This window comes from Tachypleus tridentatus, chromosome 7 (genome assembly GCF_004210375.1).
Source record: "Tachypleus tridentatus isolate NWPU-2018 chromosome 7, ASM421037v1, whole genome shotgun sequence".
Classification (NCBI taxonomy): domain Eukaryota; kingdom Metazoa; phylum Arthropoda; class Merostomata; order Xiphosura; family Limulidae; genus Tachypleus; species Tachypleus tridentatus.
In genome coordinates, this window is record NC_134831.1 from 172,326,107 (window position 1) to 172,353,731 (window position 27,625).

Consider the following 27,625-nt stretch of genomic DNA (forward strand, 5'->3'; position numbering starts at 1 on the left):
TCAACATGACTTGTAAATGATTTAAATACAAATCCATATTAATTGAAGTTCCCTTGCTCAATGTGTTTCACACTTTTATTGTTTTTACACGCAAGTGCACACACAAATCGGTTAGGCCACTACTATGTCTGTTGTAACTTAGCTGATCTGAGGAATCCTGGAATTACCTGCAAGGCCTCATCGGCACCGTCAGTAGGTGGAGTGTGTAGCTGTTACAATTTTTTAACATACTTAGTTTTTCATTGTCACTCGTGGGTTTTTAAATTAAATAATACTGTTAGTGCTTTAAATTCGTTCATAAATTACATGATTAAAATCTGTTACGAGAATAATTTATCTTGCACAGATAAATCTAAATGATTATAGTTTTAAGAATATTTGGAACTAATGTAAAACAACAACAAAGGGTAACATGGGCAACTTGTTAAAATGGATATCTGGGCCCGGCATGGCCAAGCGTGTTAAGGCGTGCGACTCGTAATCTGAGGGTCACGGGTTCGCATCCCCGTCGCGCCAAACATGCTCGCCCTCCCAGCCGTGGGGGCGTTGGTAAAAGAGTAGCCCAAAATTTGGCAGTGGGTGGTGATGACTAGCTGCCTTCCCTCTAGTCTTACACTGCTAAATTAGGGACGGCTAGCACAGATAGCCCTTGAGTAGCTTTGTGCGAAATTCAAAATCAAATCAAAAAAAATGGATACCATAAATTTTCCCTTTAAAAATTTTAAACTTAAACTTTTGAAGACGTGTAAAATAATTCGTTGAAACATGTTTCATGTGCGTATAATTAACTACATACACAACAAATGTATCAGGTCATCCCGTAAGTAATGTCTGAAAATTTAATACACAAAGTGCATAATTTCTGTCTTTGTGCAGGTTTTAATGATTAAAATATGGAGTAGGACGTATATAAAAAATATTTCGAATACTTTTAAAACTACAGTCATTTAGATTTATCTGTGCAAGATATTCTGGTAATAACCGGTTATTTTATTCATGTAATTTATGAACGAATTTAAAGCACTGAGAGTATTTAATTTCAAAACTCACGAGTGGCAATAAAAAAGTGGTAATCCAATCAATCATAATACGCTTTCTACTATCCACCACCAGTGCAGTATAAAAAGACCGACAACAGCTACACACAAATTGAAAGGCGGAAGACTTTCGAAACGTCGTCCTCTACATTTGTCTCCACAAGTTTCATCATACATTAAAATGTTCAGACAAATAAAAGAAACTAACCCACTTCCACTTTTTCAGATCATTAATCAAATAAACTCTTAAGAAGATATGTTTAATGTGCTCCTCAGATATCTATAATGTTTTACGAGTTTAAAAAAATAGTGTAGCAGAAAGTGCACAAAACATTCAAGGTGTTTATGTTGAGGAGTCTCTGAATGAAAGAAAATGTCGAAGGTGGTTTCAGAAGTTCAGATCAAGTGACTACAGCTCAAGTGATATGCCACGTTCATATCGTCCTGTTGTGTTTAATGATGACTTGCTGCTGGCTGCACTTGATGAAGATTATGCTGTAACAGCTGAAGAACTGGCACAGAAGCTTAATTCAACCTATTCAAGAGTTCACTGTCATTTGCAACAGCTTGGAAAGGTATTAAAACTTAGAAAATAGTTCCACCATGACTTGACAGAAGCCAACCTCAGAGCAAAAGTGGACATTTGCATTTCTCTGCACTCACGTGAACGTAACTCACTTTTTTTTGGAATGGTTAGTGATTGGAGATAAAAAAATTTATATTATAAAAATGTTAAGCGCCGCAAACACAATCGCCCAGTGCAGGTAAACTGGTTAAAACACAGCCCAAAATGGACCTCCACTCTAGGAAAGACTTGTTAAGCGTTTAGTGGGATATTGTTGGTGTGATCCACTTTGAGTTGTTGCCATTCAACGTAACAATTACATCAGACTTCTATTGTCAACAGTTAGAGCGCTTGAATGTTGCACTGAAAGAAAAGAGGCCTGCTTTGATCAATCGTAAAGGTGTTGTGTTACACCAGGATAATACACGGCTCCATACAGCAAGGGTCACATCTGCAAAGATTGAAGAGCTAGAGTGGGAGAACTTTCACATCTTCTTTATTCTCCAGACCTTGCCCCATCTGATTATTATTATCATCTATTCCAAAGTTTGCAGAACTATCTTGATGGAAAAGAGCTTGGAACACATGAAGATGTCAAAACTACCCTCTCTACATTATTTTCCTCCAAACCTCAAGAATTTTATAGAAGTGATATTCAGAAGCTTTTGAATCATTGGCAGGAAGTAATGACTAATAATGGAACATACATTATTGATTAAATACCATTAAAAGCGTTTGAAATCCTTTTTAGTTTTCTGAACCTAAAATCGGACATTACGTACGAGATAACATGATAGAAAGAGCTTGGGGAACTTATAAGCCACATTTTTAATGCTAAGTCATCGCCTGCTGGAGCAACGGTAAGCCGTTGGATACAGGGGCTCGATTCCTCTCTGCTGACACAGCAGATAGCTGCACACACACACACACACACCATTTAGTTGTCCAACGAAATGCTTCATTCTTAAAGTTTAGTTATTCAATATTAAATACTTGCGAGTTCCTACAATCAGGATTGCCTTATAATTTTCTAAGTGCTCTCCTGGGCACTGGTTTGTTTTGAATTTCGCGCAAAGCTACACGAGGGCTATCTGCGTTAGCGGACCCCGATTTAGCAGTTTAAGACTAGAGGAAAGATTGCTACTCATTACCATTCACCACCAACTCTTGGGCTACTCTTAGCAGCGAATAATGATATTGACCGCACATTATAACGCTCTCACGGCTGAGAGGGCGAGCATGATTGGTACGGCCGGGATTCGAACCCGCGATCCTCAGATTACGAGTCGAATGCCTTAACCCACCTGGCAATGCCAGGCCTCCTGAGCACTAGAAGACAGTAGATTCTGGGAAAATATTTCTCCCTCTGTTGGTCTACCCATGTTCATGGATTTTAGTCTACTATAAGTATGTGTAGTTTATGGTATGTTTTTACACACTTTTTAATGACCACAATGCTCATAACATCATGCCTTCGTAAGTTAGGTTATTCTTATATTTTCTCACTAGAAAAACAACAGCTGGTACACACACCTTTTCGTCCGTACAATCAATAACTAGAGGCTAGGTTAAATATCGTGATCGGATCTGGGAAAAACTTCAATGGCGGTTTAAGATAAACGACCAATCGAAAAACAGCGATCATTAATATACTATTGACGACATCTATTGTGATATTTGTTAAGCGCACACAAAAATTAATAGTAATGTGTATGTCACTTTTGATGTCAAACTTACTTACAAACAACTAAAAAAACAAAAAATTATTGGACTAATTTAAAACATAGAACCAATAAGTATACTATAATTTTCAATACACTAAGTTTATGTTGGTTCGCTGATATATTTTATGGGATACACCAGACCGTGGATTACGTGCAGATTTTATTGTTCTACATTTGTGTGGATTCTAAAAACAAATAGAAGGTAGTATCCGAGTGAGGTCGATATTTTGCTTCAGACTTCCAAAAACATATCTTGTTTAATCTGTAAGAACTATGACTGAGAAATCGGTGGTGTATACGAAATACAATCTAATATAAATGGGAGCGTATTTTAACAAACATCCACTATCTTTATTATGGTGATTAGGATTTCAACTTTTAAAATAATAAAGAATGAATGTCTCTGCTGAAAAATAATAATTTGGCTTCCGAATAATTGTACTCGGGGCACTAAAAAGCATTATCAACATTTTGCGGTGAAACGAGTTGTTCAATTAAGACTTTTTAGACGGAACTTGGGAAATATTTTTTATTAAACTGTTTACCCATATGTATCTTATATTTGTTTATGAGATTTAGTTCTTCAAGCTGTTAAATGAATAAATAAAAAAGACTAAACATTATATTCTACAAATTGACCACCAACACTCGAAATTAAGTTAAAATCTTGTACAATGGCGGATAAGTATTTTAGACGTAACCCTAAATTTACTTATGAGTTGAAATTCGAAGATGGGTACGCTACGTTTATTTGTCGGTAGTAAACACTGATTACAAGAGATTAAGATGAAAAATTTTACGATGTTCGCGTTAAAAAAGATTATACACATGCGAATTAAAACAATATTCTCTATCACGCGAACAACCTATTGCATTTTGTAGATAGGCTGAGTTAGACCTCTTAACTTTCCGATCCGGTGTCTAGTTTTATAAGGTAAACTCTCACTACTATAATAAAAATCAACTGCGCAATTTGTTTAAATGAATATAGATGGCACAATGTAGGGTATTTCTTCCACAAATATGCGTACTAGTTTACTTGGAATTGCTAATTGTTGGCATCAATAAAATGAAAATTAGAAGTTGGCTCAAATAATCAAATTTTAAACAAATCAATATTTTCATTTAACCCAGGCAATGTGAACAATAAGCTGAGTAATTTTGGTTTAACAACAAGTTCTTAAAATGTATGCTATTGTGTTAGTGTTTCATGTTAATTTAGTTACGAAACAATTAATACCTGGTAAAACTGTCATTGTACCTTTTTTATATTTTCATGATTCGGAGCGTTTTGACCTTTGGTTTTTTAATGAAAATAAAAATAGCATGTCTAATTCTGTCTAACCAGAAATACGATGACAACGCTGAACATTATAGAATATGAGATTTGAAGTTAGGCTTAACATTACCTGATGTTAGTATGTACAGATTTTAACGTCCAAAACTGTGAATTTCCGAAAGAAAATAGTCATACACGGTGGAGTACATTTGTATTGCAAAGTTCATGTTTTCTTAATCCTCAAACTGCTTCAACGTTATCAGTATGTCGATTTAATGAAATTTAAATTTATTTCAGCTCAGAAGCAATACTTTGTTTTATTCATTTCAAAATTAAAACTAGCTAGCACTCGATAGCTTAAAAATAAAATCATGCATAAAACTTAGAATTTTTCATTTCGAACACGTAACACCGTGGAATTAAAAGCACACCCCTGTAGAAATGCATTCTAACTGTTTATTTATTTAAGATACGACGATAAATCAGACAACTTTCTTAATTGTGTTTTTTCAACGTCATAAAAATACGAAATGTAGAAAAGTAAAAATATGTCACACTCCTTGTTGCTTTGCATAACATTTTAATCAGCTAAAAATAGAAACTGGCACATTATGCTAGTGATTCACAACCTGTGGTACACGTGAGTTTGACGGTTCTTAGGGGTCTTTCTTAAAAATAAGATTAGTTGTTATTTTGAATCAAACACAAAGCTGCACAGTAGGCTATCCATGCTCTGCCCATCGTGGGTATCGAAACCCGGTTTCTAATGGTATAAGTCCGCAAGCACACCATTGTGCCACTGGGGGAAAAATGAAATAAACAGCAAGCATTATTATCGGAGAGCAGTTTTAGTGCTGGTTTTGATTTACGTGTCCTTCAATAATATCTTTTTTGTTTACTTTTTTAAAAAAAAACAAATACCCTGTCTGCGAGCCAAGAATATGTTTTTGATGGGTTGATTCAAAATCAAAGTTTTCTGGTACTCAAAAAATAAAAACAAAAAGGGGGATTTGAACTTCTTTCAAAATCTGAAGTCCGAACAGCCCTCTTTCGTGATCGAATGCACGTTAACTTCCAAGCTACGGGGATAAAAAAACGACAACGATATAAAAAACGCAGTAGTGGCCACTAGTGTTGAACAATACAAGACCTGGTTCTTTAATTCTAAAAAAAAATTTTCTCTGCGGTGTTTAACGATTTATGTGGATAAAGATGGCTCTATTTGTTTGTAGTTAAACACAGAGCTACACTATGAGCTGTATATGCTCTCCCCACTACGCGTATCGAGAGCTGGTTTCTAGCGTTACAAGTCCGCAGACATACCACCGTGCCACTTGTAGAAAACTTGCTTGCCGCTGTAAAGTGGTTAACTATGGCCTTGCCTAAATATTTATATTATTTTATATAGTAGGAACACAGTTCGGCCAGTCCCCTAAACTCAGAACACTGTTGAGAGGCGACTTCTTTTGGCAGTAAGGTTTTTGTTTTGTTTTTCAATTTAACATGTCGAACCCTCTATCGGAGTATATTCTCTCTCTCTCTCTCTTTCTTTTTTTTACTTAAGTGAACACCAGAAAATGTTACACCCTTCTGTCGCTCACACAATTCTCCGAATTTGACATTACTCACTTGTAGCTTGGTATTATGACAAAGCACTCTTTTAAGTTTTATAAATAAATTATATAGGTTAGAGGTCAAGGGTCTAACTGGGGGTATACATCATAGAAAGATTGAGAACAACTGCGTTATACATTCGTAACATATGTATACATAAGGAAACTGACATTTGATTAGAAATGTTTCGAAATGCGTCATTTTAACATTAATTAAAAATTCGGCACATTTGTCAGACTGGTGTCATATTTTGCATAAATGTTCATGAATTTTCGGGCTTCTAGTTGAGGTACATTTTTAGAGTTTGATAAAAAATCCATACAGTGAAACTAGTTTGAAAGTAAAGCTCTTAATACCTGAAGGCCCTACATGGCCAGGTGGGTTAAGGCGTTGGACTCGTAATCTGAAGGTCGCGGGTTCGAATCCTTGTTACACCAAATATACTCGTCCTCTTAGCCGTAGGGAGCGTTATAAATTCAAAAACAAACTAATACCTGAAAGTGTAACAAAGTGTTTTTCCGTTTTGAAATTGTCCAACCACATTTTCCTAGTAAGAAGGTTTGATGTAATGAAAGCTCACATGTTTATCCTCCGTTTAATTTTATGTTATTTTAGTAACATGGAGAAATGTAACTAAGAAATTTACTCCATTTGTTGTCCACCTTTATTTTTGCTCGATTCATTAATTCGACATTTCTGCGTCAGGCGATTTTAGTTTGGTTTGGTTTGAATTTCGCGCGAAGCTACACGAGGGCTATCTGCACTAGCCGTCCCTAATTTAGCAGTATAAGACTAGAGCGAAGGTAACTAGTCATCACCATCCATCGCCAACTATTGGCTACTCTTTTACCAACGAATAGTGCGATTAACCGGCACATTATAACGCCCCCATGGCTGAAAGGTCAGGCATGTTTGCTGTGGCGGGGATTCGAACCCGCGACCTACTTATTACGAGTCAAGTACCTTAACCACCTGGCCATGCCCGGGCCTGGCGACTTTAGTAAACAAATAATTAGGCATAAACGGATTCGTTTAGCCTATTTCTGTGTTTCTTTGAGAAAAAAAGAAATTTACGTATAATTTTTCATGTTACACGAGAGTGAAATCTGTATGATATGTACACCAAGATCAAAATATATTTCGGTCACATACATAGACACCAATGCGCTTAGAATAATAGCAGTAATTTCAAGTAAATGCTAGGCCTAAACGAAAGCCAACTACAATATTGTAATTATGATAAAGTTATGTTGTATATCACGTTTATAAAAAGAGAAGTATGCGTTAAAACAAACATGCTGGTTGATTAGTTGATAATTATTTCTTCAGATTATGTGCAATACTTAGAATGTGTATTAGAGAAAGTAAACTTTTCAAGTTAAATTTTAGACTTTTTCCATTTTTCTGTGTATTTAGAATGTAAATGTGTGGGCAGAACACAAGATAGCCCGTTGTGTAGCTTTGTGCTTAACTGAAAAGAAATATCAAACTGAGTAAATGACATTGGTTTTTCTCGGGTGTATGTGTCTCATAATGTTTGCGCAAAGTTACACAAAGGGTTATTTATCCGTACACAGCTTACCGGAAGAGGCAGCTGGCCAACATCATTTATCGCCAAGACTTCACACATGGACTACTCATTTCTGACCAAACAGTGTGGTTAATTGTCACTCGTATAGTGCTACCATGGTCCCAAGATGCGGAGCTCGTTTTTGCGGCAGAGAACTGAGAACTAGAAACTACATGTCCACAGTTCGTTTCAAGAAAGCTTCTAGAACTCTTCAGAAACTAATATTTTTCACGCTAAAATTATTGTTTTCAAGAGGTTCGTCAACTGGAGCGCCCCTCTCCCCCAGTGGCACAACGGTTTGTCTGCGGACTAACAACGCTTTATATAAATCATGTTTTGATACCCGTGGTGAGCAGAGCACAGATGGTCCATTGTATAGCTTTGTGTTTAACTACAAACAAACAAGCGTTCAGTAATTAGGCCGACCAACTTGCTGAATTGTTTTTGTTTCACATTGTAACTTATTACGTCAGTTGGGGTGCAACGCTGAACTAATCACTGAGTAAACTTCTTTTTCTCACAAGTTATTTAATAATTCAAACATGAACTTTTTTTTGAAATTAGAAAGCGTTCGATAATTCGAAATTATCTTTTTTTTCACGAACTAATATCAACATTAAATATAGATTTAACATAACGTTTTGGGACAACATGGAACCTCTTAGTCTCACAAACTAATATCAACATTAAATATAGATTTAACATAACGTTTTCGGACAACATGGGACCTCTTAGTCTCACGAACTAATATCAACAACATAACGTTTTCGGACAACATGGGACCTCTTAGTCTCACGAACTAATATCAACATTAAATATAGATTTAACATAACGTTTTGGGACAACATGGGACCTCTTAGTCTCACAAACTGATATCAACATTAAATATAGATTTAACATAACGTTTTGGGACAACATGGAACCTCTTAGTCTCACGAACTGATATCAACATTAAATATAGATTTAACATAACGTTTTGGGACAACATGGAACCTCTTAGTCCATTTCGGCTCTTCCATCTACTAAACTCAATTAAATAATAATAATAATAAACAACTAAAAACCAGTCAATATCATTCATATGGTTATAAGGCTTTCTCTTAAACTCACTTAAATGTCCTGCCTCTACAACATCTGAAGGCAACCCATTCCAAAGACCAATTACCCTTTTAGAAAAATGAAACTGTCTCAGCTGAAAATGACTCCTACACTGCCAAAATGTATACTTGTGTTCCCAAGTCTTACTTTTGTCATTGTTAAATATAAAAAAATATGATACATTAACTCTATTGATTTCCTTTACAATCTTAAACACTGAAATGTTTTTTGAAATTTATTCGAGACAATAATAAGATAACTTTGGTTGGTCAGTGAAGAAATGTATTGTAGGTCGAAAGGTTTAGGCTACTTACTTTAACCTACATGTGCAAGGCTACGCTTTATTTGTTTTATGGAAAGCTACACAATAGGCCATCTAAACTTTGTTACCCGTAAAAAACCGAACCTCAGATTGTAGTGTTGCAAGTCCGTAAAGTTATATCGTTTATTCTCGGAAGTGTGTGTGATAACAGTTATCAGATGGAGAACAGTCAACTGTTCGTAAGCACTTGAATTTTGTGCCTTTTTAAACATTAATTGCATCTTTTGTGCGTCATCTTGTGTGCTAACTTTTTATCAAAATTATATTTCATAATAGGTTGGATTAAATATTCCTTTACAAATCAAAACGTAACCATGAAGATCCGTGGTTCGCATCTCGTTAACATAAAAAATAACAGAAAAGTCATGTTCAACACTTTGGAAACAAGGTTTTGTTATAGGAGTGACAGTCAAATCTCATTGTGCAATCTGACAAAAGTAGCCCAAGGGTTCGAAATTAGGGACAACTACCGTAGATAGCCCATTATGTGTTTGAAAACGTGAAAAAGTAAAAAGAAATCAAACGAAAAACTTTGAACTATTAGTTGAACAGTAAACGAGCTGTCACTTAGTGAAGCTGTTGTTTGTAGCAGATGCTTCACGAATTTCCAACAGTAGGTATTATATTTCAAAGTGATACGCGCTCTTACGTTTCGTTTCCTTCATAATACGTTTTAAACGAAAAAGCCGCTAAACTGTACAGTTTTGTTTAAGTTACGTAACGCAGTTTGTATCCATCTGCTTTGTAGAACTTTTTTGAAATAAATAACAAAATCTAATCACATAACTTTCTTTGTATTATTTTCTCACTGCTCTAGTTATGCGCACGTCGGAAATAAGGTATTCGATTACACTTTATCTGCCCGTTACGTGATGTGTTTCAAGCAAGAGTGTGAAGTGTATAAGTGTTGAACCTCACGCGTAGCGTCCTCATTCGCGAAGAGAAAGAAAAATATGCTCTCCATGCCGTGTAGTCAGACGATTGCCACAATGACATTTCTAGGGGGCTTGGGGACATTTTCCCCTAGAAAGTTTTGAAAAGGTTAATGCTATGAGAGTTGTAACTATAAATACTACATATTTGTATTGTGATAACCACGGGTATCAAAACTCGATTTTAGCGTTGTTAACTTTTAGACCAGCCGCTATGTCACTAAGGGTCTGCCTCAGTATGAGGAGGGTGAACAACTCATATTATATTCCTGATATATCTTAGTAAGTTACCGAAGCAGTACCGCTTAAGCCTTCTTAAGCCTTAATCTTATTTGTTTCGGAAAATTCGTGCAAAGAAATAAAATATGCTATCTGCGCATATCTGTTTATAATTATGAACTGATAGACTTGAGAAACGGTAGCTAGTTAGGGTGTTCGACTCACAATATGAGGGTCGCGGGTTCACATTCCTGTCTCACCGAACGAGCTTGCCCTTTCAGCTGTGGGGGCGTTATAATTGTGATGGTCAATTTCACTATTTGTTGGTAAAAGAGCAGCCAAGAGTTGGCGATGGGTGGTGGCAACTATCTGTCATTCCTCTTGTGTTTCATTGTTAAATTAGGAACGGCTAGCGCAGATAGTCCTCGCGTAGCTTTGCGCGAAATTAAATTCAAAAATAAACAGCAAGTCAGGAGCACCCACCGCCAACTCTTGGGTTATTCTTGTCTGACTGAATGGTGGGAATGACCGTTCACTCTTATAATGCATCCACGGCCGCAAAGTGCGGAGAACGTTTTTATGGTAAAGAGCTGTGAATCACGATCACTCAGATTCACAACGGAAGCACACAAATTGCTAGTCACACCCGGTTCTCGTATTTTCGTAGACGGTATTTGTGCGTACCACCTGGTGGATAATTGTTGAAGACCTCTATATTTATTTCATTGTTCTATTAGGCTCAATTCCAAGGTCCGAAATTGATATAATTTAGTCGGTCCTGTCCATCTAGAAGGCCCTTGGGCCCACTAAAGTAACACATTTTGTACTTTTCCTTAAACCCATGAATGTGTTTTCTTCTCGTGGAAGTTTCCTCTTCACTAAATTTCCCAAATGGAACCGAACCCATTCTGGTATCTATGGCCTATTTTTTTAACATTGTAAGAAATTGCCATGACGTCAGAAACGAATAGCTGATTCCTGGAACAGGTGAACAGCGAGTTCGATATAAACAGTGTAGCAGATATTAATATCTTAATGTAGAAATGTCTTCTCTTTCGGTCACCCCGGCATGGCCAAGCGTGTTAAGGCGTGCGACTCGTAATCTGAGGGTCGCGGGTTCGCATCCCCGTCGTGCTAAACGTGCTCGCTTTTTCAGCCGTGGGGGCGTTATAATGTTACGGTCAATCCCAGTATTCGTTGGTAAAAGAGTAGCCCAAGAGTTGGCGGTGGGTGCTGATGACTAGCTGCCTTCCCTCTAGTCTTGCACTGCTAAATTAGGGACGGCTAGTACAGATAGCCCTCGAGTAGCTTTGTGCGAAAATTAAAAAACAAACAAACAAACCTTTTGGCCACGTTATTTTTGTGTTTATCTCGATTACTATAAGGATTATGTACCTTCCAAGAGTAATATAGTTAACCGCCGTTGTTTTCAATTAAAATTATATTTAATGTTATACATACCACCTACACATACATATTCGTGTCTTTCCTTTAAAAAATTCAGGATAACAAATTGATTAAATGGGGTTAACATACATACCGTATTGTACCTAATTAACACTTCCTCTCTAATTATTTCCCTCCATATTTTTACAAAGCTTACCTTACGTGACAACAATGGTTTGTTTGTTTGTTTTTGAATTTCGCACAAAGCTACTCGAGGGCTATCTGTGCTAGCCGTCCCTAATTTAGCAGTGCAAGACTAGAGGGAAGGCAGCTAGTCATCAGCACCCACCGCCAACTCTTGGGCTACTCTTTTACCAACGAAAAGTGGGATTGACCGTAACATTATAACGCCCCCACGGCTGAAAGGGCGAGCACGTTTAGCACGACGGGGATGCGAACCCGCGACCCTCAGATTACGAGTCGCACGCCTTAACACGCTTGGCCATGCCGGAACAACAACAATGGTAAACTAACATATAATCCATTTTTATTACCGTAATTTTGATTTCAAAACAAAGAAGAAAACACACACACACACACACACCTACTATTGTCATTGAAATTAGCAAATCACACGTGTGTGTGTGTGTTTTCTTATAGCAAAGCAAATCGGGCTATCTGCTGAGCCTACCGAGGGGAATTTAACCCTTAATTTTAGCGTTGTAAATCCGTAGACTTACTGCTGTACTAGTGGGGTCAAATCATATGTGAAAAATAGAATCCCAAATTGTACAAATACTATAATTAGCGCCCCCTTTCGAATTTGCAGCGTCGCTGGGAGTGTTAATTAGATTCAATACGGTATGTATATCCCAGTTAAACCTGATAAGGGTGGCTATAATCCCTAGAATAACCAGTCAGAATATCTGTAAAGGACCAGTTAAAAATTCTGCGCATTTTGAACACTGGTTCATATCTAAATGAGATACCTTTCTTCTGGTTATGAATCTTTAAGTTCCTTGCTGGTATAGTGGTAAGTCTACGGATTTACAACACTAAAATCAGGGGTTCGATTACCCTCGGTGGACTCAGCAGATAGCCGAATGTGGCTTTGCTGTAAGAAACACACACACACACATGAATCTTTATATGAAATTCACAGTTTGAGTTGTGCACTAATTATTTTGATTATATATTTTTCAGGTTAGCACCAAGCGTGAAGAACAATAAAACCACAAATGTTCTGGCGTTGTAACTCAGATGTTATTTATACGGAGAAGATTAAAGTGCGAGTGACAAACAAACTTCTGGGCCACAATTTTGTATTTGTTTTTGTATTGCACACAAAGCTACTCGAGGGCTATCTGTGTTAGCCGTCTTTAATTTAGAAGCGATTAGACTAGAAGGAAAGTAGCTAACCAAATCCATCCATCGCTAAACCATAACCAACGAAAACTAGGATTTACCGTTACATTATATAGCTCCAACGGCTGAAAGGAGAAGCATGTTTATTGACGGGATTCTAACTCGCAACTAGCAGATTTCGAGTGGAATACACTAACTACCAGGCCCTGTCAGGGCACATTGGGCCTAAATAAAAACAGTCTACGTTGTAATCTTGTTGTTTTTTTTTAAATATAGTTACAATACTTATTTTTTTACTATTGTGCAAGTTACTTAGACGAATGTTATGTTAGATAGATATTTATTTTTGGCATTGCCCCTGGTGGCTCATCGTTAAGCCTGAATGTTTGTAACTTCAGCAGAATATGTGTGTTTTGGAATTTCGCACAAAGCTACTCGAGGGCTATCTGTGCTAGCCGTCCCTAATTTAGCAGTGCAAGACTAGAGGGAAGGCAGCTAGTCATCACCACCCACCGCCAACTCTTGGGCTACTCTTTTACCAACGAAAAGTGGGATTGACCGTAACATTATAACGCCCCCACGCCTGGGAGAGCGAGCATGTTTGGCGCGACTCGGGCGCGAACCCGCGACCCTCAGATTACGAAGCGCACGCCTTAACGCGCTAGGCCATGTCAGGCCTTGCAGAATTTGTAACATGTTTATTAGGGTTCACTTCAATTCTGTTCATTAGTTTGTTTCTTTTCAATTTCGCGCAAAGCTACACGAAGACTATCTGCTCTAGCTGTCCCTAATTTTAGTATTTTAAGACTAGAGGAAAAGCAGCTAGTTATGACCACCCAAATTATTGGGCTACTCTTCTATCACCGAATAGTGGGACTGACCGTCACATTATAACGCCTTCACAACCGAAAGGACAAAAATATTTGATGTGACTGGAATTAGAAGTCGAGCGCCTTAACCACCTGGTCATGCCAGGCCTCTTCTCATTAGATCTCACCACTCTCTGGTACATCGGTAAGTTTAGGGATTTACAACGCTAAAATCAGGGATTCGATTCCCCTCGGTGGGCTCAGCAGATAGCCCGATGTGGCTTTGCTAAAAGAAGACACATACACACACTCACTAGATCTCAGAGTTATTTTGTGTGTGTTTTCTTAATCAACCCTTATGGGAACGAAATAGTGTTATTGAGTTTTCTTAAGTTTTTCGTAAGTTGGAAGTTGTTTCTTTAATGAAATATTTAACGTCATTTACTCGATGTCTGAACAATTTTCTTCACTGCCTGTTCAGAGACAAGGACAACTTTCGTTTTCTGTGGTCAAAGATTTGTTTGGAGAGACAGCAGAAGTCGATTAAAATTGCGCGAACAAAACGGAGTATATAGTCGGAGATAGTATTTCCTTCTGTAGGAGTCCTTTCCATCTGACTGAACGATAATCCACACTTAGCAACATAGAAGAGCGCATGCTCGGGTAATATCAAGTCTGTTCTCTCATACAGGTTGGAACTGAACATCTGTGTCAGTTTCATCATGAATAGCATAGTGTTAAATTACCGAACCACGTATAGACAATGTTGTGAACATAGTTACTCACGCTGAAATTGAATTCACTTATAGTGTTTACCTAAAATATTTCTGGTACCAATCTGAACAACCACTTCAGACAATTAAAACCCTTTTCTGTATCTGTTGGTGTTGTAACATCGTCAAGGTAAGGGTCTGTGTTCACGTGTGTGATAGCCTGCAGTTAAACCTGGACAATCTAAGTTCTCGTATCAAACGTGTAATTCTAACCAAACATATATACGTTGAAATTACTGGTCTGTTCGTACGTATAAGTTTAACGGTTTCATTGTGCATTTATCTTATCCAAATCTCTCTATTTTTTCTTTCAATCAAAATTTATGTTAACATGTGTCTGTTCTTATTTTTATAATTGTTTTCATATGTGCTTGTGAGTGGTATATATTTTCAAGTTCGTTGTTTGTATATCATTATATGCTCGTTAATTGTAGTTCGTAATATGTAGATAAGGTATTAAAAATAGTTAAAATTAATTTAATGAAAAATGGAAGATTGTTGTAATTTGTATATAATTTATATTGTATCTTACTAGATTATCGTAATATGTGTATAGTTTATATTGTATCTTACTAGATTATCATAATTTGTGTATAGTTTATATTGTATCTTATTAGATTATCGTAATATGTGTGTAGTTTATATTGTATCTTATTAGATTATCGTAATATGTATGTAGTTTATATTGTATCTTACTAGATTGTCGTAATATGTGTATAGTTTATATTGTATCTTACTAGATTGTCGTAATATGTGTATAGTTTATATTGTATCTTACTAGATTGTCGTAATATGTGTGTAGTTTATATTGTATCTCACCAGATTATGGTAATACGTGTATAATCTGTATTGTACCTTTCAAGATTATCTTATATCATCTTCCTTGAAAGGAGGCGTGACATTAGCCAACTTTCAATCTTCTGGCACCCGCCCAATGTTCAAGAACTTACAAAATAGTAGTAAATGACTCTCATATCCAATTTTTACCCATACAAAGACTTTTGGATAAATGTTATCTGTTCCAGGTGTCTTATTGTTCTTTAAACTTCCCAGTATCATTTTTAAACAAGCTCAAAATTAACGTATCATCTTGCTTTCATCTATAAACTTTTCAGAATAAAGAACATTTAAATCATTATCAAAAGAAACAAGAAAAAATTAAAAGTTAATAAACCAACCATTACAAGAGAGAAGCCATGATGGTAGAAGAACGTAAACATTTTTTTACCTTGACTTTAAAACACTGTTCCAGCGTCAGTGGCTACAAAATGTATACTGTGAATTATAGAAAAATTCCAGAGGTCTCTTGGTACGTTTATGAGTGTGTGTATTTTTTTATATAAATATTTGAATATGCTCCTCAAAAAAAGCCATTATTATATCGCAAAGAAGACCACAACTGAATCAAACAAACTTCGTCTGCTATCTAGAAAAGATTTTTAAGGACTAAAATATCGTTTGTTAGTTTCTCTCTTGACGCTCATAAAAAATAAGAAAATAATCTTTGAGCGTAAAAAACTTGTAAATGTTAAAACAAACAGTTATGGTTGTTTTGTTAATTATTAAATTTATCCATAAACAGTTGACGTACCGATAATCAGTATATTTTATTTTCATTAATTATTACCACTGAATTGAAAAAAAAATCAAACAGCAGTTTCCCGATAGGTTTCTGATTCTCCATATAACGATTCTTTCACTACCTGTTCAAAATTAGGTGGCGGGAGGGCGACTCTAGCTCCGTTGTGTGTGACAGTACATGGTAGTACGAAATTAATTAGTTACAGGCTAGTTGGTTCTCGTGTAAATCCTCGTGCAGGTTGAATAAAGCGACAATGTATGTGTTTCAATTGACGGCCTACAAACCTTGTCGGTGAAAGCAATCACGACCAAATTTCAAGTAAAAACGGATTTCGTAAGAACATCTGACGTTTCAATAACATTTTTTGTCTTGGTTATGTTATTTCAGTGTATATATTCGGTAAGTTTTTGTTTTATTTTTTTAACGTATTACAAGACGAATATTATGGAATCGATTACTGATTTGTGTGCTATATTTCCAATATGGTGCATCATAAAAGCGAAAGAATTGATTATGGACATGTGTATCACTCAAGCGTCATTTGCAGCATGAATACGACACACCAAGCACATTGTAACGACAGTGTGACCTACCATCAAACGTACGCCTCGGCACGTGTATTCTATATTAAAGTAACGTGATTGTGACGTCATTAACAGAAGACTCTTGGTTAGGCGGACATTATTGTTACAAACATTTATTTTATTTTAATTTAATTCAACTAAATGTGAATATATTCAGAGGAAGTACATTTAAAATATGATAACTGTTTGTTTTGTTGTCTTCAAAGTTTGTGGTTGTTATATTTTCTAGTCTCAATATCATTATTAATAACACTGTCGATGTTCGTCGGAACGCTAACTGATATCTGACAGAAAGAAATCACATCCATAAAATGTAAGTTTCGAAAATGTTATGCAGAGAAAAATATTTCAAGTAGCAAAGAAAGTAGAAATTTATAAATCTACAATTAAACACAGTTTTTTGGCCTGACATGGCCAGGTGGTTAAGTCGCTCAACTCGTAATCCGAGGGTCGCGGGTTCGAGTTTCCATTACACCAAACGTGCTCGCCCTCTCAGCGGTGGGGGCGTTATAATGTGACTGTTAGTCCCACTATTCGTTGGTAAGAAAGTAGCCCAAGAGTTGGCGGTGGTTGGTGATGACTAGCTTCCTTCCCACGGCCCGGCATGGCCAAGCGTGTTAAGGCGTGCGACTCGTAATTTGAGAGTCGCGGGTTCGCATCCCCGTCGCGCCAAACATGCTTGCCCTTTCAGCTATGGGGGCGTTATAATATGACGGTCAATCCCATTATTCGTTGGTAAAAGAGTAATCCAATAATTGGCGGTGGGTGGTGATGACTAGTCCTTTAGTCTTACAGTACTAAATTAGGGACGGCTAGCGCAGGTAGCCCTCGAGTAGCTTTGCGCGAGATTCAAAAGAAACAAAACACAATTTTTGTTCTTACAACGACGTAAAGCGTATTTCAGTCACTGACTGGCTTCTGTATAACAGCAAGTCTGCTCAGGAAAGTAAACTTTCAAGAACAAGGTAATACCACGCTTTCATGTCAGGACTGAGTAATTGTGCGGTATCTCATACTCCTTATATTACCTATAACATCAGGATAATTATGAAAAAGACATATATAGAAGGGATAAACCTTGAATTCATACTAACTTGTATAAACCTCTGTATCATACTTTGAAATAAGCTTACCACACTTCGGGGGGGGGGCAGATATAGTTACAGGGTCAAAGTGGTACAAGTGTTCATAGAATAACATTATGTAAGTGACTTAGATACGCAAGAGGATTTCTATTCTTTTACGACCTTCGTACATATTGCTTATAAGGATATCATAACTGAATTCAGAAACTGCAAAAAAAGTTCAGAACAGGAACCAAAATATATTGAAATAAAGATATATTCTACGTTATTTATGAAAAGGAAAAATAGGTTGGCATCTTATCACAAGGACAGGGTTTTTAGGGTAATCCATTCTGTGGTGTTTGTTTTTCTCTTAGTATCATAATACTAAGATTTTATATATATATAAATATATGTTAAAGTGTAGAGCTATGAAACTTGGCATGTTATCAGAATAGAAAGTTTCGGGAGGTATCAAGGTTCTTAGAACACTAGTTATGACGGAGTATTTTAATTATCTGTCTTATAACGCAAAAGCCATGGTAAACTACCATTGCCATATTTTGTTCAAATGACTAAAAAATATCAGGTATAGTGTGAATTTAAATACAAACCTAATAAAAATCCAGTATTACCTTTTCTTCTGTTTATTCGCGTCACGTAATTTGATATTGAAAGTATATATAAACTATGTATTTAGTTGGGTCTGGAAGGCTTTATGTTGACAGATTTCAGGAAGCGAGACGAAACGAAATGTTGCCGGACTGAACAACCATGTAAATGAAGTCCATGAAGTTACAGGATCAATAGGACGTTTCGTATTTGTCTTGTCACTTTGTGTATGTACGTGGAAAAAATCGAGTTTCAAAAAGGAAGTATGAGAACGTTACTGTAAAGTTTTAAACCCGACAGGTGAAGCCTACTGTTTGTAGTGCTCGGTCTGTGAATTCGAATATTCATGGTTTGCGACCCGTTGCTGAAAAAGCACGTGAAATAAGGGTGAAAGTATGCTCTAAGTTTGTTTGTTTTAGAGCAAAACCACAATTGGGCTGTATACCATGCCTATCACGATCAGTCGAACTCGGATTTTCACGATGTAAGCCTGTAAATTTACCCCGTGCTACACCAGGAGACATGCTCTAAGAATGACAGTAAAACCTTGCTATTCGGTCAAATAAGAGTTGATATTTGATACTGTTGACTGACTGCCTTCCTTTCAGTCTGACGGTTCAGACTTACGGCTATTTGTAAAGGCTTACGTAAACATTCAGAAACAGATGAACAATAGAAACACATTAATTTGAGTGCTTTAAGTTAAGCGTGACGCGCAATGTAGAAAACTGAGACTTGTTTGAGATGCTAATAATAAGGTTTGTAACCTGTTTATCACCCCGTGTTTGTTTAAGTAGGCCTAAATAGAAAACGATCGCTGAGTTGTAGTTCTTTTTTAGTGTTATGTATACAGACACACGTGCATGTATGTGTGTATTTGAACTTTACCCTGACCTGAATTTATGTACGTATTAAATGGACACATTAAAGTTTTTCTTTATATTAAATGCACCCTCTCACATCTGCACAAAAAACGAGGTTTTGATTGCCGTTGTGGGCACAACACAGGTAGCCCACTATTTAACTTTGTACTCGACAATAACAAAGAAACAAATGATGTTAGAAGAATCAATTGTTTATTTTATTTTACTTGGTTATAATCTTGTTTTTGATGTTTTTTGTTTTTTTTTTAAATCTTGTATGGCCTAGTAGTTAGGGCGCTTGACTCTCAAGTAGAGGATTGCGAGCTCGAACCTCTGTTACTGAACACGCTCGCCTTTTAACCCTTTTTAATTGGGGGCGTTATAATATATTATAGTTAATCCCACTGTTCGTTGGTAAAATAGTACTAAAGAGAGTTGACAGTGGGTGGTGATGAATAGTTGCTTTCCCTCTTGTCTATCACTGCGAAAGTAGAGACAAATAACGCAGATAATCCTTATGTAGCTTTGCGCGAAATTAAAACCAAACTAAACATTTCTTCCTTTGTTATTATTATTATGCCTCTCGATTCCATGAAGGAACATAGGACCGCAATCGCTTGCGAATTCATTAACAGGCTGGTTTTTTAAGTGAGTAGATTGTTAGCCAACTGCACAACCCCCAACCAGGAGGAGAAACCTGAGCCGTCCCTAATTTTGCAGTGTAAGACTAGAGGGAAGGCAGCTAGTCATCACCACCCACAGCCAACTCTTGGGCTACTCTTTTACCAACGAATAGTGGAATTGACCGTCACATTATAACGCCCCCACGGCTAAAAGGGCGAGCATGTTTAACGCGACTGGGATGCGAACCCGCGACCCTCGGATTACGAGTCGCACGCTTAACGCCTTTCTTCCTTTAGTCAAATATTATATAACGTTTGTTGTTACTTCATAATGAGAAATACTGCGACATTTACGTTTTTTCTTCTAAAGCCTTACTCGTAAGATATACAATACATTAACTCCGACATAGGATTACGTGGGTAATTTTCTTAGCTAATTCACATCTAATAAGTCCTGAAGTTGCTTATAAACTAGTGAAAAAGTTAAAAGTGGTAATGACTATAATTAAAAAAGTATTAAAAGAATGTTTGATTAATTAATCAATTATTTTTTAGTTGTCGTGGAGAACTGTTATTGTCTAACTTTTCTGTTATCTTTCTTATTATTTGTTTTTTGTAAGCAAAACATTATATAATTTGTATTGTGCCTACCACGAGTGTCGAACTCCGGCTTTTAGCACTGTGATCACTACCCTTTTCTCTGCGTCACTGGGGTAGGAAGTCTTAAAGTGTTTATGGAACATGCGTTTAATGATAATATTAATTCATTGACTGCCAAGATAAGCATATTATGTATCCCCAATTTTTGTACTTGGTAATTTTTTAAAATTAGAGTGGGGACATTTTTTCATTGCTTTATAGTGTTTAATAAAAACAAGTCTACTTTTAATCTAAGCATCACATATGTGGAATAGATATACTTATTGCTAGTAATCCTTTAACTAAATATTGCGTATTTCACCAATTATTTTCTCCGTATTTTCCTCAAACATATTTTATATTATTTTTGCTATTTACATTTATGTCTCGTACCTATAGAGGGCGTATCGTGCAGTATTGCTGTCGAAGTTGACGAAACGGTACATTTGTTCATATGCAATTGTTTTCCACTTATTCATGTTTTTGTAATAATTTTAGGTCAGCTTATACATTTTATGTTTTGCATAATCTGGGCTTTGTTCTAGAGTCCACCATTTACAGCCTAGTGAGTGAATGGGAGTGAAGTATAGTCTGTTACTGACACTAAACGTTGATTCTATTGACGTTCGCGGTATGTGTTTTGCCACCTACTCTAAAAGGTGTAAAAATTAAACCAAAGTTTTAAAATTTCATTGTTTCGGTAATTTCAAAATAGAACATGAATGCATCGCTTCTTACATTTTTGGCTTTAATTTATTGAATATACGTCCGAAAAACACGCTTTATTTTTCTGTAAAAATTGCTGAAAATGGTTAGAATTTTTTATTTTGTGACGTGGTGGTATGACTATAGTACAGTGACTAGCCGGAAATGTAATTATGGTTTCTGTACTAGTTCGAGGTTGTTTACTCGTTGCATTATATAAGAATAATACAGTATTGATATTTTATTTCTACGCAAAACAATACAAATTATTGTCAAAACTTCGTTTATTGCATGTTTTTAATCAGTTTGAATAGTTAGGCCTATTAGAAAGCTTCATAAAGGCATATAAATTGAGTCTTTTAGAACATTCTAAACATACTCGAAACTGATATTTGGAAATTTTGCATGGTAAACAAGCCACATTTAACAACTTATTGATGTCTGAGTGCTGGTTCATAGACAGAGAGTGTTGGGTATACTCACCTGTTATCTCAAGCTATAGGCAGGATCTTACTGTGAGATAGTTTTTTCCCTCTAATCTGGATAAACTGGAGTAATTAGAGGTTGCTTCCATTACAAGAGAAAAAATCGTAACTGTTACCAAATTTTCAGATTTGAAATTTAAGTTGAGGAGTACACTTTTATTTCTATAAATGAGTTTTTTCATGCATTTTGAATTTTCCAATTTAGTTTTGTAGGTATAAGACACCATGTATTTAAGGCAATATGACAAAAATCTTTTGGAAAATGTCCAAATAATACACAGGATCTACAGAGAAAATGTTACAATCATTACTGTTTTTTCTTAGATGTGTAATATTATACTCCACATTGGTTTTACAACTAGCTAAAATAAAGATTGGATGAAAGATGTTTTTGTAAACACTATGGTCACTCTGTTATCAAAGTATGTTGCATTAAATTTTCATTCATCATTCCTATTATTCCTAAAATTATGATTAATTTCTGTTTTGGCTTTTTTTTTACTTAAACTGTAACATACTCTGCTTTAGTCATTCCAATATTTGCTCTAAACACAAAATGAAATATAAAAGTGATTGCATATAAATTTGCATAACTGATGGCTGTGAGAAGTGAAAAATTCAGTATTTTATTAACTCCATAGAAAAATATTAGTTAGCTAAGTTATCACTTTTAAACTGAACAAAGTAATATCTTATTACATTGACATATTAGTATTTATAGTGAAAATCTTGGTTAGTTATATAATACTGCCAGAATCAATAAGCTAGCCATGACTGTCATGTTCTAACAGCAGTGTGTATTTCCTTTGTCTGAATCTGTAAAATTTGATAAAAAACATGTTTTTTTCTATGTTTTGGCCTTTCATTTGCTACCTGTTTGATAAAACACTAGTAGGTAAGCCTATTAAATTGTTTTAATTGTAGTACCAAGTTTGCCACTAGGTGGTATGAACAAACTATAAAGGAATTAACAGTTTAAAGTTAACTGACATGTGAGTGATTTAGTATTCATGAAATGCATTAAATGTTATAGCATTTAGACTGGTAATGTACAATAATTATTCATAATACAAAGAGATTTGTATTTATTGTTAACCAAATATATTTGAAACTGTAAGATATAAATATTTGACACCATTTCTAGCTAAGTTGTTTTCATAGTTACAGAACTACAATTTGAGTAATATTATTTCTATGTAACTTTTCTCTCTCAGTAATTGGTATAATGTTTTCAAAGTGTTAAAACTTTCCTACAGTAACAAGATGTACGGTCGGGTGGATGTATTTATTAACTTCTGAGACAGTTAAGTGATATAGCCCAAATTTTGAGTTAATAGGATGATACTTGAGAAGTTAAAGACTGGTGATATCTGAGAACAAATTCACAGTTCATAATGAAAGGTAGGATGAAGAAGGGCATGGTTAGAAGAAAACAATTTTTGACATTTTGCAGGACCATAACTAATCCTGATAACTCATCCTGATAATTAATCCTGCAACTCAATATTTCATGTGGTCAGGATACTGTAACAATATTAAGGGCCAGTGAGTTTACTTTCATTATTTAAAAATTGTCTAGTAGTGCTACAAAAGGTTTCAGTATTAAAAAGAAATTGCCAAGTAAATTTTCTGAGTCATTATGATATAATTAATAACTTATAAATTAAAATAACCTAACAACATATAACTCAAATGTATCCTGTAAATTAAACCTATTCTATAAAATAAATCTAGTTGTAACTTCCACAAACTTCTAGAAGTTGGATTTTCATCAGCTGGGCTGCATCAACCTCCCAAAATTTGAACAACTTATTACCTGAACTTTACCACTGTTATGTATATTTTTTGAGATTATTTTGAAATGTGTATCTTTGCTGCTTCAGCTATTTGGATCAGAAGTAATTTCAGAATATCTGTGAGATGTCTTTGGCAGATCAGCATGATATACACAGTAACTGAAAACAAAAATTCAAAAACATGTCTACTCACATTTCAGCTTGTTCTACATTGCACTGATAGTCACTTAATGAGAAACATAACATTCATACTGGTAAGTATTGTATTTTCTGAAGATTACAGATGGTATATAATAAAGTGCAAGACCTTTAGTAAAGTATAGATAGATTGGAACTATCATTCCAGTATACTTCATGTAAGAAATGTTTTGTGAATGCCTTTTTAATATGCATGTTCTTATCAGGCATGCCTTACCCACATTGAAGAACCATATTGTATGATTTTAACAAGTGTATCTTTGGAAATGTCTAATTATAGATTTCCAGCAAATTTTCTTTATTTAGGCTAAACTCATTTCAATTCAACATTCACTTGCTAATGTTTCAATTTCAGGTATGTACAAGTTTCCTAGACTTGCATATAGAAGTAGCCATTATACTAAATATTTAAAAAATAACTACATCTCAGGGAAACTCTAAAATTCCAACAAACTAGTACTTCAACAACCAAAGAGAAAGGATAAAAATATATTTTTTGTGGAACACTAAAAAAAAAATTAATTGGTAACCTGCTATAGCCACCATTAGAACATTAGCAAGTGTATGTTGAATTATAATGTGTTTAGGTTGATCTATAAAAAGTCTAACCTTTCAAAGAGAAGGAATATTACATTTTGGTTTTGTTCAAACTCTGAAAATATATTTTATCTATAAATATACATATGTACTACAATATATATTGTGTATATATACATGTAGTAAAATATATTTTATATCTATAAATATATGTATGTACTAAAATATCTATATGTATACATGCATTAGAATATATTTTTATGCATAAATATATGTATGAACTAAATACTTTTCTTTTGTTCTATAATTCAATTTCTCTTATGTTATTTCATACTTATTATTTTACATAGCTGGGGTGTAGTGGGTCAAAGAAGGGGGTATTTTTAATACCCTGCTGTCTAGAAAAATCAACATCAGAAAATGCTTTAGGTATTAATGGTGTTACTACCACCAACATGGCTGGTTCCAGTGGGTGGCTTGGTATTCCTAAAGGTCTTGGTGTGGTCTCCCCTCAACAGCGAGACTCAGGCTTACGTAAGTTATTTAAGAATTGTTGAAGCTAAACTGTCATGTTGCTGTGTAGTCTAAAATGTAGAACGTAATTTTGTCAACATTTTCGTTTGTTGAAATGAAGCTGTTTACAGTCTGTTAAATGTTCAGAACATCAAAGCATTGGGTGAACTAAACAAAGGTCTGTGTAGCTTAGAATGTAAGTAAAGTTCTGTACTTGATTTCATAAATGTCTTATCTCTCAAGAGTTTCTGAGAATCATACCTTTTGTGTTTTTATATCAGTGCTTTTTTTAATTTTCCCTCCACCTGTCGTGTTAACAACTAGACATAATGCAGTTTGTGGTTAAGGAGAAGATAGAATATGTTTTATTAATAAGTTCATATTAAAAATTTGATTTAGTGGATGCTGTGACAGAAACTAGGCTTAAAAGATTAGGGTTAGTAATTTAAAGTGCCTTTTTCTAGACCCTTTACACTGATAGTGACTGTCACACCATTCTGAACCAAAAATAATAACTTCAGTGTGTCATACTGGAATAGTATAACCTACTTTTTGTTACACACAAAAAATTTGCATACAGTTAGAATGTTGATCTATTCAGTTTTCACATCCACAGCCGATCAATCTTCAAAGTACTAAATTTTTGTTTTAGTTTATAATTATTTTAACCTGCTTAAGCAATAAAGGCTATGTTATTCATGGCCCTTACTCCTTTTATTTTCAGCACATTTCTTTGTTGGTTTCTATCTTAAAAAAAGTTCATACATGGTTTTAATTATGAACAACGCTGTACTTGGATAAACATTTAAGGTATTGGTATCATGGTGGTGTAATCTGTAAATCAACTTTTAAGTCATCAGGTTGGCAACACTGTTCTGAGTATTGCATGTTTATAATGTGATTTCATTTAACTTTTTTTTTATTTAATGAAATCAATGTTCAATGTCAAATTGGACACAACAGTTTGAATCTCTAAAACTTCAGTTGCTGCTCTCTGTTGATAAATTACTCAACTACAATTTCTTTGTTATCATGTGTCACCCATACACTAATCTTCTAAGTCACAAATTAAAAGTCCAAATTTGTAACTATTACAAAAAAGGGAAGAAACATACCAGTTCAGAAAGTGTATTCTGTTATTGTATGATTGCAACAGAAAGGAATAAGGTAGCTCTGAGACCAGGGCGGTCCTTAATGGACTGGATTCGACTGACCAATTCATCCCAGGACTTAGCGGGTACTAAAGGTCTGATTCGAGATGTTACAGAAGAGGAACTGAGGAAACATAACAAAACTTATGATGCTTGGATGGTGTTGAAAGGTAAGTTACAGACTTGTTTATCTGTTATCTTAACATCTTTACTTGTTCTTTTTGTCTGGAGATGTTTTATTTTCAATAACTCACTCTTTATTCAATCATCATAGTAACTACATAAGAAATAGAGCATCAAGCAATTTTGTATGAAAGTTCACAAGAAACAGTATTATGTTAGTATCATGGATTTTGAGTAGTTAAATTCAACACAACTCAAACTTTTTATGCCCTAGCTTTACTTAATAATATAACTAATGTTATTGTACTATAAGCGTTCACTTATTGTATTGCAAGCCCCAGTTCTTCCTAATAATATAAATACTGTTATTCTACTGTAAGGGATCACTTATTGTTTTGCAAGTCCCTTATTTTTCTAGTGATAAAAATAATGTTGTATTTATTTATTAACATACAGTCCAAGTGTGTCAGGTTCCTTTTTGCATCAAAAACTTTAATGTATTACATCTTTTATGTAATAAGAACATTAATGTGCTAATGTAAGTATTTACAGCATACAGGATCTGTGTATACTGTTAATAATGTATCCTTAACTGTGCAGCTGTTTTTACAGATACTTGTATATGCTTTTGTGCTTGTTACCCAGGAAAGGTGTATAATGTCACTCCTTACATGGAGTTCCATCCTGGTGGGGAAGAGGAGTTGATGCGTGGAGTGGGAACAGATGCCACAGATCTTTTCAATTCAGTAATATGTGATTTTACATTACAATTTAATTAATTTAAGATACATACTTGTAAGAATTCCAAAGAGGTACATTCGTATTTGTGATACACGGTATGGTAATTCACATTTTTGGAACGGATTGAAAGTGAAAAAAGCGAGTTAAATGATGAAAGAAATATAACTTGAATTATACAAGCTGGTTTCTGTCTTTTAGTTAAAGATTATAAGGTTACGTGTACTTTAGATTTGTCATTTAATAGCCCTAAGTAGATAAATCCATGTTAAACCAGTTGTTGAGTTCATGTAAAGCTATCTCTGAGAAAGAGGAAAGTCAGTAGGCTATCCTAGATAAGAAGTTTTTTTTTTTACTTTTTGTTCAAACTTTTGTTGAATATTTATTAAATGTTCTGTGTGTAAATAAGGGGAAAGAAATTGACCCAGTAACTTTAAAAAAAATTGAAAAATGGCCACTTCTTTATCCCTTTTATATTTGTATTAAACTTGTTAGAAAACAATTTGTTGTTTCTAAAGGTTTTAATATATTTCTTTACTTATAATTAGTTAAATTTTTAAAAGCTGTTTGAAATAGGACTGTACTTAGATTGTTTGATTTTCTGTAGACTAAATGGAATTATTATCTTTATTTACATAACGTTTGTTTTTATACATTATGGGTCATTGAGATCTTTTTAAATAATAACCCTCTTTCACAGCAGGGGGTGCTAACTTTTA

General features: G+C 35.0%; 1 protein-coding gene across 6 annotated transcripts in view; it reads left to right on the forward strand.

The window, feature by feature from the left end:
• Positions 1–14,050: 14,050 nt before the first annotated feature.
• LOC143257255 (cytochrome b5 reductase 4) overlaps positions 14,051–27,625 on the forward strand; it is a 38,505-nt gene continuing 24,930 nt past the window's right edge. For 2 of the 6 annotated variants that reach the window (XM_076515679.1, XM_076515686.1), the window contains exons 1-4: positions 16,636–16,674; positions 24,732–24,915; positions 26,051–26,215; positions 26,814–26,914. In XM_076515679.1, the coding sequence (XP_076371794.1) occupies positions 16,651–16,674; positions 24,732–24,915; positions 26,051–26,215; positions 26,814–26,914 (474 nt within the window). In that variant the 5' untranslated portion in view covers positions 16,636–16,650. Of the gene's footprint in view, positions 14,824–16,635; positions 16,675–21,038; positions 21,292–23,106; positions 23,252–24,731; positions 24,916–26,050; positions 26,216–26,813; positions 26,915–27,625 lie in introns of those variants that run through there. The other 4 variants (XM_076515685.1, XM_076515680.1, XM_076515681.1 and 1 more) reach the window with 4 other exon arrangements.